At 35.8% G+C, this 18,908-nt stretch overlaps 1 protein-coding gene across 1 annotated transcript in view; it reads right to left on the bottom strand.

Annotated features, from left to right (window-relative positions):
* Positions 1-10,739: 10,739 nt before the first annotated feature.
* SMS (spermine synthase) overlaps positions 10,740-18,908 on the bottom strand; it is a 69,099-nt gene continuing 60,930 nt past the window's right edge. The window contains exons 10-11 of the mRNA XM_044670142.1: positions 16,158-16,273; positions 10,740-11,329 (exon numbers count right to left, since the gene is read on the bottom strand). Coding sequence (XP_044526077.1) covers positions 11,290-11,329; positions 16,158-16,273 — 156 coding nt within the window. The 3' untranslated portion in view covers positions 10,740-11,289. The remainder of the gene's footprint in view (positions 11,330-16,157; positions 16,274-18,908) is intronic.

The raw sequence follows: 18,908 nt of genomic DNA, 5'->3' as shown, positions 1-18,908 counted from the left end.
ATGTTCTTCTGGCTCTGCTCCTTTCACTCTGCATCAATTCCTGAAGGTCATTCCAGTTCACATGGAATTCCTCCAGTTCTTTATTCCTTTGAGCACAATAGTATTCCATCACCATCAGATGCCATCTTCTTAACCAGCCACAATATTCACTTCCCAAGCAAGAATAGGAAAAAGGAATGTTCCCTTAAAGCAGTGATGGGCAAACTTTTTAAAGAGGGGGCCAAAGGAAAGGAAATGTTCATCTGTCAGTCTGTTTCTAAGGCAACTCTTTCTGAGTATCCTACTCAGTTGTATTCATCAGATTAAGAATAATGTCAAGGCAAGATAGAACATTTCAGGGGGCCGCATCTGGCCCGAGGGCTGTAGTTTGCCCATCACTGCCTTAAATGATAGAAGCTAGTAAGGAGGGTGGAAGTGCAGTGAGGTGGCTCAGTGGATAGAGAACCAAGCCCAGAATGGCAGGACCTGAGTCCAAATCTGGCCTCAGATACTTCCTTATTATGTGACCCTGGGCAAATCATTTAACCTCAGTAGCCTAGCCCTTACTGCTCTTCTACCTTAGAACCAATACTTAGTACTGATTTTAAGACAGAAGATGAAGGTTTAAAAAAACTAAAAGAACATAAAGAGGTGATCCAATGATGAGACACTGCATGGCTCCTGGTCACAAAATCATCTTAACCATGTTTGTATTAGAGAACAGGTTCCTGCTGAAATAGAGGGATCAGTTCAGTGGACTCAGATTCTAGTCCAGTCTCTGACATTTAGTACCTGTGATCTTAGGCAAATGATTTAACTTGCCTTATTCTCAATTTCCTCATTTTTAAATAAAGGAGTTGGCCTATATGACCTTTCTAGAGGTTCCCTCCAACTGTAGATATATTATTCTGTAATCTTTGAGGAAAGCATTGATGTGAAACAAGATTTACCTTGAAAAGAGTGAAGTAGACATTTTACGTTAAAGTTGAAGTCTGAAGCAAATTAAATAATAGTATACCTTAAATGTCCTTTTCCATTTTCAACTTTTAAAAGCGATCAAAATCAAGCAGGGTAAATGTTAGAAATACACAGATTGCATGTTCCTGAATGCAGCCTTGAGGATGTTTGGGGGAAGGGGACTCAGTGAGAAGGAAAGAAACTACACACTCAGGAAAAGCTGACCATCACTCCCACAGAGATGCATGGTGGACACAGATGGTTGCTCAATACTAAACGAAGTGGAAAGCAAAAGTGCCCAGGCCTAGAGGAGCCGCTGAAAATCCAAATACTTTGATTTCCTCCCAATACCTTGAGCCAACAAGCCAATAAAGGCTAGTTGCCTAATCTATCTACTTTTCTCACTATGAAAAGGCAAGGTACTCCTGTGAAATCAGAGATCCTAAGGGTTTCCATACCTTGTTTAGTATATCCATTTCATAGGTTTTGAACAATGAATGATACATGTATAACCCAGTGGAATTGTTTGTCAAATCCTGGAGGGGGAAGGGAAGAAGGGTGGGAAAAATCATAAATTGTGTAATGATGGAAAAATGTTTTTAATTCATTAATTTTAAAAATAAAATAAGAGATAGTGGACCTTAAAAAAAAGTATATCCATTTCAAATCAATTAGACTAAACCAAAAATTGATGAGATCCAACACCGTGCCAGGCATGAGACTAAAGACAAAAATGGAAAGAGTCTCTGCCTTCAGGGACTTTACATCTACTTTGGGAGTGGGAGGAGATATGATATACGCACATATAAGTAAATACAAATTTCAAGAGGGAAAGAGCTCTAACAATGAGCGATCAGGAAAAGGCTAGGAATTCTCATTTAGCAATACACTAGAAGGTTAGTGGTAGAATAAGATAAAAATCTTTGTATCAAATTTCTCTCATAAGGTCTTGGTATCTAAGATATATTTCATCTATGTATGTGAAAAAACACACACAGGTAAATTATATTTGTACACACATGTATATACAGATATGTATATAGGACTCAAGTCATTCTCTAATAAATGATTAAAACAAGAACAAACAGTTGTCAAGAGAATTACAAAAGTATTCTTTTGGAAACTAAACAATAAAATAAAAAAAATTTTAAATGCTCCAAATCATTCATATTAAGAGAAATCCAAATTAACATAACTTTTGAGGTTTCACCTCATGGCCAACAAATTGAACAAAGATGACAAACAATGACAACAGTCAATGTGGAATGGTTGTCGTAGGCACAATAACACATTGTTAGTGGAATGGTAACACCACTTTTGGAAAGCAATTTGGAATTATACACAAAAAATTACTAAAATATTCAGACCCTTTGAACCAAAGACTTCTTTACTGGATTTATACCCCAAGAAAGCTATTGACAAGAAGTACCCATGTATAGTAAAATATTTATAGAGGCACTTTTTGGGATGGCAAAGAATTTGAAGCAAAGTAGACATCTATCAAGGGGGAATGTTTTAACAAATTATTTTAAGTTGATGTAATAGAATAGTTATTCAATATGTCTCTCTCTTTGTGACCTCATGGGGACCATACTATCCATTGAGTTTTCTTGGCAAAGATCCTAGAACAATTTGCCATTTCCTTCTCCAGTCCTTTAGGACAAACAAGAGTTTAAATGACACCCAATGTCACAGAGCCAGTGTCTGAGGCCAGATTTGGCCTCAGGTCTGAGCCACCCAGCTGCCTTCTGTGCTGTAAATGTGTGAGAATGCAGAAAAGCATGGAAAGAGCTACATGAAAGCAAAGGAAGCAGAGCTTTAAAAAAAAAAAAAACCAGCAGATACAATACCAGTAATAATGGAAACAGAAAAAATAGTTGGTAACTATAGTCCCATGGAGCAGAGGGAGAAAGACCCTACTGTAGCATTCAATCTTCTCATCTCTGATCCCGAGTTCCATTACCAGTGGTCAAGAATTGTCATTTATTTTAGAATCTCAATTGGTTCCTGAGCTTGACTGCTTCCTCACAAAGAGGTGGGAATAAAAAAATGAACAAAGGGCTGCAAAATGAGGTATAGGTAAAAAGGGAGGGAATATAAACTAGGCATGGCAGGCAGCACAAAAATGGGAGGTAGCGGGGGCAACTGGGTAGCTCAGTGGATTGAGAGCCAGGCCTAGAGATGGGAGGTCCTAGGTTCAAATCTGGCCTCAGACACTTCCCAGCTGTGTGACCCTGGGCAAGTCACTTGACCCCCATTGCCCACCCTTACCACTCTTCCACCTATAAGTCAATACACAGAAGTTAAGGGTTTAAAATTTAAAAAAAAAAAATGGGAGGTAGCATGTTAAGTGCATATAATAGCTAGTAAGACAATACATTGTTACTGGCAAGGTATTTGGGAATATTCCAAAGAATTCTTCACCATTCAAATGTTTGTGGACACTTTGATACTAAATGTCTGTCAAATAAAGATCTTGTTCTTTCTCCCTAGATCTTTCTATTGTTTGGATTTACTGAAAAGGAAGAATTAATTTCTAGTATGGTATTTTTTAAATAAGAGATAGTTCAAGAGACCAAAAAAAAGTTGTAAATATTTTGGATGCCAACAAATTTAATGATTCCTTTCAGAGTCGTACCATTAATAATGACATTCAGTTATTTGCTTATTCATTCAGTTATGTCCAAAGAATTATGTTAGATGCTAAAAGTACAAAGATTTTCTTAAATGATGGTTCCAACTCCAATTTGTACTTGTCTTCCTCAAATAGATTTAATAGTCTGTTTATCCAAAACAGAAATTAATACCTCCCCAAAAAAATCAGACAGCCATTTAGAACTGGTCCAACAATTTAAGTCTTTCTCCAACACATAAAGCAAAAATGTAGACAAACAAAATTCATCTTTTAGAAAAAAGGAATTAATTTCAAAAATAAGGCTAAATAGAACATCCTAAATACAAACTTTCCATAGTACTGGAAACAACTCCACCCTCCCCCCCAAAAAAAAACTACTTCAACAAAATGTAGTGATTTTCCAAATCGTTTGAATGTAAAAATGAAAAATTCACCATTAGCTTTCATTGCTTTGAAAAAATGCTAAGTACCTTTTGAGGATACTTAACATTTTATCTCTAATATGCAGAGTAAGAGTAGGCTATGGGTTTGATTCTACTTTTGAAAGCAATAAAAAGATTTTTAGATTATAAGTTAAATGTTAAAAGTAAAAATAATATTCAGGTCACTTTCTCATTCCCTTATATCCATTCTTCTTCATATAAAAGTTTTTCTACATTTCAAACTTCATTCTGTGCCAGGATTAACTATCTTGGGAGTAGTGGGTTTCTTTCTGGGATATTTTTGGTGGCCATTTCATTTACTCTGGGCCTCAGTTAATTACTTTCTATGTAAAATTATAAAAATGCTGGATTACATGATTAGATCTACCAATCAGTGAAATGTATTAATTACCCGATGTGTGACAGGCACTGTTTGAGGCACTAGAGGACACAAAGATAAAAGGAGACAAGTCTTGACCTTCAAAGAGCTTACATCCTAGTAGGAGATGTAATGGATGGATGGATGGATGGATGGATGGACAGATGATTGATAGATGGACATATAAATGATTTAAGTAGGCATATTTATAGCTGATTTAGATATAAATAGTATACGAAACATTAATAAGGTAGTTGGACAGAATTAGGCAACAGCAACGTGAGGGAAGAATCAGGATAGGCATCTTGTAGAAGGTGATGCTCGAGCTAGTCTTAAAAGGAGACGAGATGTATAACCCAGATAGAAGCGTCTGCCAGCACTGAGGTTGGGAAGGGAAGGAAATAAGTTTGATCATATAACTAAAGGAAAATGTGTGAAAATGTATTACATGGTAAAAAACAAAATAAAATAAGAGATGAGGAATTCTAAGAGGCAAGGCTGAGAGAGAATATTCTAGGCATGGAATATAGCCAGTGACAGAATGAAGACAAGAGGGAATATATGTCAGGAACTATAGAGATATTGTGGAGTGCAGCATGGGCAATGTTGAGCCTAGGAAAGTAAGGTGGAGTCCAGTTATGGATTTCAAAGTGACAAATAGGAGAACTTCTGTGTGCTTCTAGAAAAAAAATAGGGAGCCACTGGAATTTATTGAGTAATGAGGTTAACAATGGGCTGACCCATCTTATAGGAAATGGCCCTTGTGTGAAAGGTGGCTTAAAGAGAGGGAGTGGAAAGGGCAGCCGGGTGGCTCAGTGGATTGAGAGCCAGGCCCAGGGACGGGAGGTCCTCGGTTCAAATGTGGCCTCCTAGCCATACTTCCTAGCTCTGTGACCCTGGGCAAATCACTTAACCCCCATTGCTTAGCCCTTAGCACTTATCTGCCTGGGAAGCAATATACAGTGTTGATTCTGAGACAGAAGATATAGGTTTAAAAAAAAAAAGTGGAGGCAGATTTTGTCAGTTGTGTCTGACTCTTCATGTCCCCATTTGAAAGATACTACAGTGGTTTATCATTTCCTTCTCCAGATCATTTAACAGATGGGAAAACTGAGGTAGAGAGAAGTGACTTGCTTAGGGTCACACAGTTAAGTTTCTGAGTCCGGGTTCATATTTCTATGGCATTGATTTTTTAAAAGTAATAAAGTCAGGAGTAGGATGAGAAGTGAGTTGTCTTGGATATGTTAAATTTGACATCTCTTGGATATCTCCGGCAAAATGTCTAATGAGAAATTACTTATACAAGTCTAGAACTCAGGAGGGAGATTGTAACACCCAGAACATAGTAAGTGCCTAATAAATGTCTCAATCGATTGGATTAATGTTTAATCTGGGAATTAGTGGCATAGATAATCAAAACTCAAGAGGGCTAAATAAGTCACTGAAAAAATGTGTTAGAGGAAGAACACAAAGGCGTGAGATGCTCCCAGTTTGTGGCTATGATGTGGGTGATTAATGAAGAAAAAAGACTGAGAAATATTCAAACAGGTACAATATATGGAAGACTCAGAGAACAGTTCTCAGAAGGTGGCAAGCAGCATCAGAAGCCAGTCAAGAAAGATGAAGATAGGGGCAGCTGGATTGAGAGCCAGGCCTAGAGACAGGAGGTCCTAGGTTCAAACCTGACCTCAGACACTTCCCAGCTGTGTGACCTTGGGCAAGTCACTTGACCCCCATTGTCTATAAAATTTAAAAAAAAAAAAAAAAGAAGAAGAAGAAAGATCAAGATAGAAAAAAGATCATCCAATGTGGCTAATAAGGACACTTGTTTTGCCAGACTACAAAAACACGTATTGAGGCATTTTTTTGCCCTTTTTTTTTTTAATTGCTCAATAGGGTTAATGGGAAGGATGGATTATTTTTTAAATGCTAGTTACTCAGCCATGTTGTACAATGATTAACTGTGAATGACTTGGCTGTTCTCAGCAATACCATACCAGACCATTCCAAAGGATTTAAGATGAAAAATGTTCTCCAGCTCCAGAGAAAGAACTGATAAAAGTCTGACTAGAGAAGAATACTTTTCCTTTTTTGATGTTTTCTTTTGCAATATTGTAACTATGTAAAAGTTTTGCACGACTGCACATTTTTAATCTGTATCAAAGTGCTAGCCTTCTCAAGGAGTAGCAAAAAGAGAAATGGGGAGGAGGGAATTTGGAACGGAAATTATTTTTTAAAAAGAATGTTAAAAAATGCTTTTGGATGTAATTGACAAAAAAAATTAAAAACATTAAGATGCTTGTTACTTGAAAATAAGAACTGTTTTTTTAAAAAGTGTGTGTATAGATATGTAAACTACAAAACAAAAAGATATTAGGGGGAATCTTCTGGGGAGGAAGCAATCAAATTTACCGGGAGGAGGATTGCCCTTGGTGAGTACAACATTCTCAAGAGACTGAAGGAGATGGTGGACAAGGACATCAGAGGGATATGAATGAAAATGGAGAGAAAAGAGGGTATCCTCCAAGAATGGACAGGAGATTTTCTGTGGTTAAGTCCTCAGCAAAGAAGGTGGGGGAAGGGAATAGCCAAGGATCAAGGAAGAAAATTTTGGGATGGCTACTTTGGGGAGCAGAAGAGCCTTGCTATAGTGAGAACCTGGCTGAGATAAGCTTTAGGCCACAGTTCCTGCCCGGCTCTTTCTTCGTTGGTCTAAGGGCACAACCTACTAACATCCACCACCATAACATGGTATAATCAGGACCAAATGTTTACTTTCCTTAAATTCAACATCCCCTCACCCCTACCCCAAAAGCTAGACATTAGAGTACTAAATATAATGATCTCGGTAAACCAAATTGCTATGTTCCTGGCAGTCCTTCCCTGCTGTTTCCCTTAAACATTTCTATCTAAAATGATGGAAGAAAAAAAAAAAACCCTGGAAAATATACAGCTATTCCTTGAATACATTCTTCCACCCACCATCCGGAATTTCCATTTTAGGCCTTTTAAAAAACTCACTTTATCCTGTTTCCAAAAAATGGGGCAAGAAAGGGGAGGGGGAGGACTACTTTATATCATGCTTCCCCATGTTTCAAGTGTTTGTACATAAAACGTGCATCAAAAAGGAAATGATAATCCAGTATGACTACAGATATTTGACTTGCTCAGGACCTGTTTCCCTAACTATAAATGGGACAGTTGCCCAATCTTGTTCTGGATGTCTGAGATTAAACGTTAATAAGTATATAACCCATTCCCAAACGTCAGTGTCAAAAATGATGTTCTCTTAGCTTACTTAACATTCCCAGGTGCACAGAATCCATTATTCTTGGGAAAGGAAATTCTTGGTTCTCTTTGTCTATTCTGAAACAGGGCATTCAAGTTATTGTTTCAGAATAGACAAAGAGAACCAAGAATTTCCTTTCACACTTGGCTGTGAACCATTCTTTCACATCTTTTCAAATGCTGTCTCCTAGGCAAACTGGAATAGAAATAAGGGCCACTAAACTTTACCTAAGAATCCCTAGGGGTTGTATATTGACATAGAAACCCATATTAATATGGTTTTATTTCTGTTAAGCATTTCCCAATTACATTTTAATCTGGTTAACGGGTCACTTGGAGATGCAGGTCTGACATCTAGACAATTCTAAGTTGCAGAGAAAATGATGACCTGCACCGGGAGAGGGAGTTTCCTCACCTCACCTCACCTGGGAGTACTATATACAATGAAATCATATAATTCTGTAAAAGAATGAACAAAGCAACAATGGTATTGTTATAATTGAATTAATCGCATAACAGAGACCCAATTTTCTCACAATTTGGTGATTAAATAAATATCTACCACTTACTGGGGAGGTCCCCCAATGGTTTTTGGACTATCAAAGGCACAAACAGGTACCTTTAGCTACTAACACCCCTAAAAATGAAGTCTGTAATTCGTAAGTACAAGAGGCCTCCTGTGGGGATTAAAAAGAAAATAAGGGTTGTCCCATGGCCACTGAACAAAAACTGGGACTAACAGCTGGGATTTCTGACTCCTGAACCACTTCATTAACTAAAAACAACAAAGAACGTCTCTGGTCAACATCTTAGGGGCCTGAAGTTGGGAGGAAGGGCAAACTTGAGAGAGGAGACTGCAGCACTTTCTGAGAAGGAAGAAGAAACAGGATAACTATATCTGTGGTCAGTGCTCCGCTCCCCTCCCTTTTTGCACCCCAATAAAACCAAAAAGTGCTTTGCCTGGGGGAAGGGGGAGGTCAGATCAAAACGAGGAGGTGACAGACCCAAGTCAGGTGGCAGCAAACCCAAACCTCCACACAACTTCGGAAACGCTAAGGGGCCCAAATGATTGAGTCAACTGCCCAAGTGGTCAGAGCATACCTTTATTTAATATATGCACTGCACTAAGGCAGTAGATACATTGCCAGCAGTCTTTCTTGTTGAGCACAGTCAAATCACTATCAATCAAGTTTGTTTTTTTTAAATACTTAATCACATTTCTAGGTGGAAGCAGCAGTTGGTGCAAAGAATACAAATAAACATGAACGAATTCTTGGTACTTGTTGATAGGTGTGGAATTGAGCTCAAAACTATGTCCACATTTTCCTTTCTTTGTAAAAAAAAAAAAAGTCTATATATTGCGCTCTATAGTATGTTCAATCAAAAAGCTCACTGTACAGAGGGAATTGAGCTTTAAATTTTACACTACAGCATTAAAAATAAATCTTACAATGACAGTGCTTCACTCTTTAAACATTTTCTTCAGAATCTCTTCAGCAATAGCAAATAAAGTCACCAGTATTCTGTATTTGCATGCCTATCTTTTTATAGTAACTACAAAATATTTTGAAAAGCAAAAGTCATTCTTTCTCCACACAAATAATGACAATAAGAAAATTATAGGAGTTGTGTGCATTATTAGCCCCACACATTTTCCCTCTGCCTCCCGCTCTCCTATCTCCCTCCCCACTTCCCACTTACTCTCCCCTCCCTCCACCCCATATACCTTTGCACTGAATGTACCTTCCAGGGACCTGAATGTCCAAACCTGCCACACACATTTCTAACTTGTGATCTTGGTAGCAGGACCTGTGCTTTCTCATTGATGACTAGATGCCCAGCTTCAGCCCACAAGTTGATCTGATCTTGTCAAGTTCAATGTCAAAGTTATGCCTAAACGCTGGTCACATATTTCAAGATGCTTTTGGGTGGCGGTGGGTTTTTCAGTGGTGAAGAAAAATGCTCCCTCCCACTGTTCAACTCAAATGGTAATTTGAACATTAACAGCACCATTATACATTATGTGTGTATAATTTGTATGTGTGTATATTCTATAATGTTCACATATAAATATATATTTATATATATATGAACATTATACCCAGCCTTTGCTCTGCAAGCATTCTCAAAGATAAGCTCATTCATTATACAAAGGCTGTCAAAGACAAATTTTACTATATGTGTAATACAACAAAACTATTTCTTGGTTAAAAGACAGGTCCAGTTACGACATCCTGTTTTATCCTATATACTTAATAAGAGGAACCATTAATATCTCCTCTCCTCTCTTCCCTCCCACTCCAATAAACCAAGTAGTTAAACAAAACATTTTTAGTTTTTAAGGAAATCGTTTCTTCTTTAAAAAAAAATTTTCTCCCATAAGCATTATAAAAAAATTCTCTTTTCCTCCATAGAAGTCATACATTATATCTCATTTTACAATAAATGGTTAACTTATAGCAGTTACCATAAATGAAGTGACCCAATTAGCAAACTAAATAAACTTTTCACAAAGATATAGGTAGAAATGACCAAAGGAGGAGATCTTAACTTTGAAATCTCAAATCTTAACTTGGAAATATCTGAAATCTCAACAAATAAAACATCAGATTTGTGTGACCTCTGAATTGCTGAACTTGGAAAACTGATACATATCCATGCTTTCCCTTAACAATTTGAGAAGTATAAAAGTTTTTGGCTATTCACTTCTCTTCTGTACAAATCTAACTTACATATATACTACTGTAAACCTCCAGGGTGGATAGCCAAAGAAAGTCTCATTTCAACATCTCACATCAGAGTGGATATGGGAGCATGCATTGACTTTCAATCTGATAGTAATGATAGTAGATTTACTAGCTTCAGTTCAGGTTTCAGGTTCACAAAAAAAAAAATAAATTTGCACATGTAGTGGGTTCGGGGAGAAAGGAGGGAGCCAAAGAGGAGGGAAGGGAAAGATTATCTTATTGTAGAAGTTGGTTAATGGGACTATATGTATACATGCATGCATACATATATAAATTTGTTTTGTGGGTCTAGAGTATTGAAAAGTAGATTTTTAGAAAACACACACAAAAAATTAATTTTTATAATGGAAGCACTGTTATTCACTTTAAAGTCTCCTTTAACCCAATCTCTAAACCATAATCAACTTTTGGAAAAGGAAAAAAAATATGTTTTTTCAGGTATTCCTTAAGAATGAAATTTTTTAAAGAATGAAATAAAAAAAAGATACTACAACATTATACTTCATACATTCCCCATACTACCCATTCTTTTTTCTCTCTCTTCCATACATACATCCACACATTCACCCATCCACCCACCCACACACCACACTAATGAAGCTCTATCATAAAAGCCTACATTAACAGAAATACAAGGATCACATTCTAAAAGGTTCAGTGCATTCAGCAGCAGTGCTGCCAATTCATCTTTAAGTTGACTTTCAAAAAATAACACCCTAGAGCTCATCAAAATATACATTTTTCCATTTGCTTTTTAAATTAAAATAATAATAAAAAAAACTTTTTAAGGAATTCACAATCAATAGAATGACTAATTTCAGAATCATCTAGAGCATATAATTTAAAAGGTTCAAGATGGCAATACGCAGGCAAGAGTAATCTTCAAAATTCAGTTTTCTTCCAAACAGTGTAAAATACCCACCTGGGGGGAGGGGAAGAGGGTCAAGGAAGAAATACGGATGTCATTCAAAGAAAAATTCTTAAATACCTACTGAGACCTCACACATATCAGAATCTGGATGAAAATTTAATCTCTTTTGTGTTCTAAGAATGTCTAGTCCTCCCACATAGTGCTATCTATGAAATGAATATGAAAGGCCTACATAAGGGAGTTGGAAACTGCTTAAGGGATCCTCCGTATTAATATATGATGCTAATGTTTCTCTCTGATTAACAAGCATTTTATTTTTCTTCCTTCCCCTACCCAACTGAATAAAGAGAAATTGAAAGAGATCCAGAAAGTTCTGAGGAATTCATGCAATCATAACAATTGGGAGAAATGTTAAATTTAGTGGATTTTGTGATCTCCCATGTTGGAATTTCCCATGGAGTTTAAACTGCAACCTGCCTAAGGGAAGGGGAGAAACAAGACAACAAAAGTATAAAATGATGCTCAACAGTCAAATCTGCTCTGACTGGAAAATTCGAATAATGTGAGAAAAAATTCCTAATGATCATCTGAGATGCCCCGAAGTGGAATGGGCTGCCTTTACAAAGAAGGCAATTCCTCATTCTGGAAATTTTCAGAGGAAGGAGATGATCTGTTGAGGAAACTGAGGGCCAGGCTGAGCTATATATGGACCCTGTGCCTAGCCTTTGTTTCTATGACATGAAGAAATGAGGAGCTGAATTTGTATGGGGAAAATGGTCATCATTGCTTTTGATATAGTAAGTTTGCCACTTACTGCTACTGCTGGAGCAGCTGACAAGATATTCCCAGAAGTGGGGCTATCTAGCCAAGAAATGAATACACAGACACCATATTAGGAACCCTTGATTAAGATACAAAGAAAACAAATTTGGTTTTAACCTTTCCAGGTAACTGTACTTTCTTGATCTGGGGAGATTTCTTTATATATTAGTTAATGTTTTTTCTAAACAAAAAAAAGGGGGAGGGGGGGAGAAGGAATCTTTTCTCCATTTTATTCTCTAAGGAAAACCCAAAAGAAATCCTCAAAGATGCTAACTTAAGAGTAGGCAAGGCACTATATATGAGATTAACAGTTATGATTCATAAACCTCATCTTCTTGAGCATCTATAATCTATAATCACTCTCTAAAGCAAATTAGTTCTCTCTCTACTATAGCTAAACAAAAAATTTCACTTAGAAAAAGTATGAGGACTAAACTGCTTTCACATATCCAAACTGGCATAGCAAAGCCTTGTTTACCCATATTGAAGGAATGAGATGATTCTCTTAATAAAACAACCATTCTAAGCATTCCTTTAAAAAAATTTAATGGAAATCTTTCTAATATATTATTCAGGGGCAGCAAGTAGCAGTGGATAGAGCACCAGGCCCGGAACCTGGAGAATTCAAATCTGAGTTCAAATCTAGTCTCTCAGATACTTCTTTGCTGTGTGAACCTGAGCAAGTCACTTAGTTGTCTAGGCCCTTGCTGCTCTTCTACCTTAAGAATTGATACTAAAACAGAAGGTATGCATTTAAAATAAGTAAATTACTTCCTTCTTAAGTAATATATGCCAAACCTAACCAATTCTAAACCAAATCATGGATCATAGATTTAGAGGTAATGAAGTCTTATCTCCATATTTTACAGATGGCCCAAGAATTACTGTATTGTCTTGAAATGCAACAACATCCTTAGGAGCTACTACAGTGTGGGAGTTGCTTCCTCTCATACAATATTACTAAGACTTGCTAGTTCCTGTGCCTGCTTTTAAGATTCTCTTTCATTTAGTCAGAGGACTAAAAGTTAGGAGATGCCAGAGAATCTCAACTTTATCTCTTCAGTTACAGACTCCCAATTACACTGCATATGGGTTCTTTTTACCAGTGCCTGACACATAACAGGCACTTAATGAGTGTTGCTTGCTTGACTCTAGAACCTTCTCTATCCCCTATGCCACTCCCCACACCTCCCAATTTGCTGCTTCCAAACTTGTGTGGGGCTTAAGTAACCAGCTTTTATTTAAGAGACAAAGGCTCTGACTGACCCCAAGGGCCTCTTCCATAATATAAATAGATTCTAATCCCCAGATTTAGTGAGCACTGTGGAAGGGTTTTTTTGATTTGCTTTGAGTTCAATGTTCTTGGTGGTTAAAGTTACAAAAAAGTTATTATAGGGTAAAAGATTTAAAGGTGGAAGAACTTGGAAGTCATCTAGTTCAATCTGATCTTGTCATAGAGGAAATAGGACCCAAGAAGTTACTTGTGTATAGCTATAAGGCAAAAAAGTTGGTATTTGAATCCAAGTCCTAAACTATAAATCTTTCCACTAAATACTGCCCTAATACTGTACTAAAAAGTGACTTTACTAGAATTTTGCCACTGTTTTGAATAACCTTAATTTGATGTATAATTTTATACTTTTGTGTTCTCTGGTACCTTTTAAAAATGTTTTCTTAGGGACTAAGATCTAGGGATATGGAGATAAAGCTTTAAAACCTGAACCAAAGTCTTGCTAATGTCTTCCTTTGGCAGGACATCCAAAAATAGTGGTTCTCCCAAGGGTTGTCTACAGACACCTTAGGATCCCCAAAATCCTCTCAGGAGGTCTGATTTTAAAACTTTTTTCATTATATTAATAAGTTGTTACTTGGTTATTAAAATACTCCTCTCCCTTGCAACTACATATCTTATGAGAGGCCAGATTTTCTTCAAAAATTTCAACCAAATCAACATGTCTCGATAGATTGAATGCAGAGAGATGAGAATCCAGCTATCTTCTATTAAGTCAGAAAGTGAAGATTTGTAAAATATGTAAAACAATGCCACACTTCATTTTTTCTTTTGAATAATATTTTTCATTTAAAATGTTTATTGTTTCATTACTATTTTTCACAAAATGATCTTTTTCAATGATTAGTTTTAATTTCTAATATAGTAAATTAAATATTTACTATATAAAGAAAGAGCTTTAAGCTCTTTAAGTATCTTCAATAATTTTAAAGAATCTAAGAGGCTCAGAGGCAATGTATAAGAAACACTAACTTAGAGAATAGGTAGGCAATAATCATAAAGGAGATGTGAGCAAATGTGTAGATGAGACCAAATCATAAATTTATGTGAATTAAATTCTCAATAAGAAAGCAGAAAATAGAAAAGAAAATAATGTATGGCTGGCAACTTTATTGAGCATACCTGTCCTTAGATTGCCAGTTTCACTTCATCAGGGTCCTTTTAGTTTGACAGAGCAGCAAAAACGGCCTTAGAAATCAACATATAGGTACTAGGAGCAAACAAGCAGGGACTACTATAGGTTTAGGTTATAAAGATCTATCTTTCCATTCCTGAACCCTAGCTCAAAAGAAAATGGAAAAAAAAAAAAGGAATCAGAGAGCAAAAAAGCACCAAAATGATACAGCTTAGTAGCTCCTGAGAATATCCTTGTATTTCAAGACAACATAAAAATTCATAGGCCTGAGTTTCCTCATCAATAAAACATGGAGATTGGATTTCATTGTCTCTAAAACCATAACAGCCATTTCTTGGTTTGGAATTACTTAAGTTTAACATATGCTATTTAAGAATTACTTATTAAATTCTTAGTAAACTTGAAAATAAAGGAAATCAGTAATATATTTAGAATATATTTTCGTAAAACTTTGCTGTTAACTGCCTTAAGTCTTTATGGTTCCCTTAATTATCAACAATCCTTAACTATGCACATCACTCTTGTACTACTCCCCACTCCCACGATGAGAAACTATGAAAAGTAGGAAAAGATTGAAAAAAAAGAAGATATAAAAAATAAAAACAGCTTAGGAAAAATTCTCAGGAAAAGTTTAAGTAAACACTTTATATGCTACCTAAAATTTCTCATTTCATTTCCTTAATCTAATTGAAATTCTATTAATTGAAACAAAACTTTGGGGAGGTGGCTGGATATTTTAGGTAACAAGACTTTTTAATATACTGTTGATAGAGACTATGATATTTAAGATTCAGCTCAGTAAGCCTAAGTAATGCTAAGCCCTTACTTATTACCTCAGCTGTAAAATGGGGATATAATGGTAGCATCTACCTCCCAGGGTTGTTGTGAGGATCTAATGACAGAACATTTGCAAAACATTTAGCACATAGCAGGTGTTATATAAATGTTAGTTGCTATTATTAATAATACATGATTTTCCATTTGTTCATTACCAGTTTCTATCTCACTGCAGATGTTTTCCTAATTCCTTCAAAATCTGCTAAACTAATAGCAGTTTTCACTGTTCTTTGCACTATCCAAAGGTGGGATTTAAATCATCTTATCATTTAATTTTAATTTCAAACAAAAATCCTACAATAAAGATGATCATGTATATAATTCTTGATGCAATCTATGACCTAAAAAGTTAGGTCTCAGAATATATAGCAGAGTGGATAGGGAAACGCTAAGTGCAAGGCTCGCCTCTGACACATTCTGGCTGGCACTTAATCAACTTAAGTCATTTAAGTCGCAGTTACAGAATGGATCAGAATGAGGATGAGCTAATTTATCTAGTACTTACTATGTGCCAGGAACTGTGCTAAGAGCTTTACCATTATTATCTCATTGACCCTTAACATCTTAGTGCCTCGGGCAACTTTCTAAGGCAACCTGTAGGCCAGTATCTGCTCTGCATTGGTCTAGGGAGGAAGTTACCTCATTGGAAGTTCCGGATACTTAAAGGATAGTTGTGGTTCAAAAAATAAAAAAATAGTTTTCATTTAGTGTTAAGATCTGAATCTAAATTGCTTAATTAGATGAGGCTCCTTGGGTGTTTGACACAGACTATATCCAATTCATTAAAAGGATACAATTCCATGTATGAGGGAACACATACAATTTCCTTTGAGAATTCCACAGGACAATAAAGCCGGCTAAGTTGTTCTTCATAGAGAGTCAAGGCTTCAGTCAAATTGATACAGTTTCCCTGAAAAACAAGATGAAATAGAATGCTACTCAGAAAACTGCACACAATGTTAACAGACCTGACAATCCACTTAAAAAAAAATCTTGTTATATTTTCATATTGCCTACATGAGTTCTCCTCTCTCCCCACCCTGGGGGGAAGGGTGAGGGGGAGATCCAGCAAATCCATCAACATATTTTTTAAAAAAAAACCTGAAAATATATATACACATTACCCCATACCCATTGACCACCCACCTCTACAGTGGAATGAGGGGAAATTTCTTGGGACCATGCATGTTACTCTGTAATTGTGCAATATTCATTTTTAATTATTTCATGGATGCTATTCTTCCCATTTTCATTGTTGTAGTCAATTTAGTGTTTTCTGTTTATTTTACTTTGCATCAAATCATGTCTTTCCATGCTCCTTTCATCTTATTTTACATTTCTAGCTTAGTACTCATCCCCTTATAAAATAGCTCCATTTCTTCATTACAAATGGCATTAGATTCCACTTAGAAAATGAAGTTGTCAGCTTTGCATTCTTCCAATTCACTTACCAATCCATTTCAAATGTTTATAAGTAACAATGAAACAGCTTTAAAAATTCAGATGCTAAAACTTCTTGTTAGTGAAAAATTCACTGCATCAATGACAGTTATAACATTCATTCCATATATTTTGTTGTATATACAATATCACTCTTCTATCTCAAGACTATACAGTGCTATAAAACAGCAGTTTCCTTTATCTTCAAAAGTATTTCACTTTCTATGGTACTAGTTGATTACTTTACTCACCCTCCCACTTAAATTTTTAGAATTCATTCTCTCTTATGAGTTGTACCAAATGGCCTATGAGATCTTTACTATATCTAAAGCTATATTTAAAATTTTTCTCAAAAACATTAGGCATGATAGAAAAATACCTTGGTGTATATTAAAGTGAGAACTTGTAAACTGACTTATGCCACACTCTTTATTACATACCCAATAAGACATTGTAAAAAATTATTAAACATTTCCTGTTTTTGTTCAAAAGAAATGGTTATGTTACCTAGCATATAATTAAATCTACTCCATTAGATATAATACAGAATAGTCTTTAGAAAATTTCTACCACTGAAGTTTTGTATTAAAAGAACTTCCCTTCTGCCAAAGTTAAGAAATTTCATGGGAACCATGTTAATCTTATATGGTTCTTAGGAAGAAAGCACCAAATAGCACAATATTATTTTAAGTGTGATCCAAGTCTTTTAGATGGAAGTTCTAACACTCAGTTTTTATTTGCTCTTTCCATATCAATGGAAAAAAAACCTACCCAAAGTCCCAGAAATTAAGAGTATTAAGGTTCTATCTTGTTATTTTGTATAATAATAGATATTTGTGACACAGAAATTTCTTTCCTACATATAGTCTTCAAGATAATATCTAACCAGAAGGGAAATAAAACAAGTATTATTGCTAAGTAAGGAAAAATAGAAACAACGAGCTTTTTAGTTAAGAGAAATAGTCTCTACACCTAGCTAACATTTCTTATTTTATCCTTTCCCCCATCTTAATGAAAATTCCATCCTTGAACAGAGATTTTGAGAAAGAGCACTGAGAAAGGTCACTAAATGTTTACATTGAAATGGGTCAAATGTTGGAAGCCAGTTACAAGCAGCTTGTCACATGTGGAAATAAAACACTGAAAAGGCAGAAAAGACTCCAAACCTAATGTCTTCTCCATGATACCATTTGGGCTCCAACCTCTAGGGGATTTTTAGTGAAAGAGGAAAAAATGATTTTTATATAACATCAAATACTACTTTCTTAAATTCCCATTGTTATCTTCTAAATTCTCAGGAATTGGGGAGAAAAAATATCATTCCATTAAAAACATTTATTCTCTCCGTTTTAAAAGGTCCTCAAAATAGTTGGAATTTTCTTTCACATTTTTTTTTTAAATTTTTATGATTTCATTCACAAGACCTCTCAGTGTAAAACCTCTTTCCATGAATAAATATCAGCAACTACACAGTAAATTAGTCTTAATAAGTTCCTAGGGATCAGGTTAGGTGTCTCAGTGAAGAGAGCCAGACAAAAGGTCCCAAGTTCAAATTTGGACTCAGACACTTCCTATCTGTATGTATGACCCTGTGCAAGTCACTTAACCCCAACTGCTTCTCCCTTACTGCTCTTCTGCCTTGGAACTGATACTTAGCATCAATACTAAGACGGAAGGTAAGGATTTATAGAAAGAAAAAGAAAATTCCTTGGGACACCAAAAGTTTAGGTCCCTTGCTAATGGTCAGACAGCCAGTGTCAGTCTGAAAATAAGTCTTCCTCGCTTTGATGCTAGCCCTCTACTAATTGTGACATTAGAACTTGAACAAAATATGAGACAAATGCTGTTAAGATTAAGTTGGTTTAAAAATAAACTTGTCTTCCTAACACTTCAGGTCTTTAAAATATATTTGAAAATAGCTACAGTGGACAGACCAGAAATGATTTTATCCTGAAGAAAAACTAAATGGTTTAATATAGCCCAATCACACAAAATGACGTTATTTTTCAAGGTCTATTTGTTTAGTAACCTATTATCATCTGGAAGACTTCAGTGGGTATTTGGCTCAACTGCCCTTTGCTAAGCATATAATTTTATTTCAACGT

Source organism: Gracilinanus agilis, chromosome 3 (assembly GCF_016433145.1).
Source record: "Gracilinanus agilis isolate LMUSP501 chromosome 3, AgileGrace, whole genome shotgun sequence".
NCBI lineage: Eukaryota > Metazoa > Chordata > Mammalia > Didelphimorphia > Didelphidae > Gracilinanus > Gracilinanus agilis.
The sequence above is the reverse complement of the archived record's forward strand: the minus strand, read 5'-3'. Positions and strand labels throughout refer to the sequence as shown.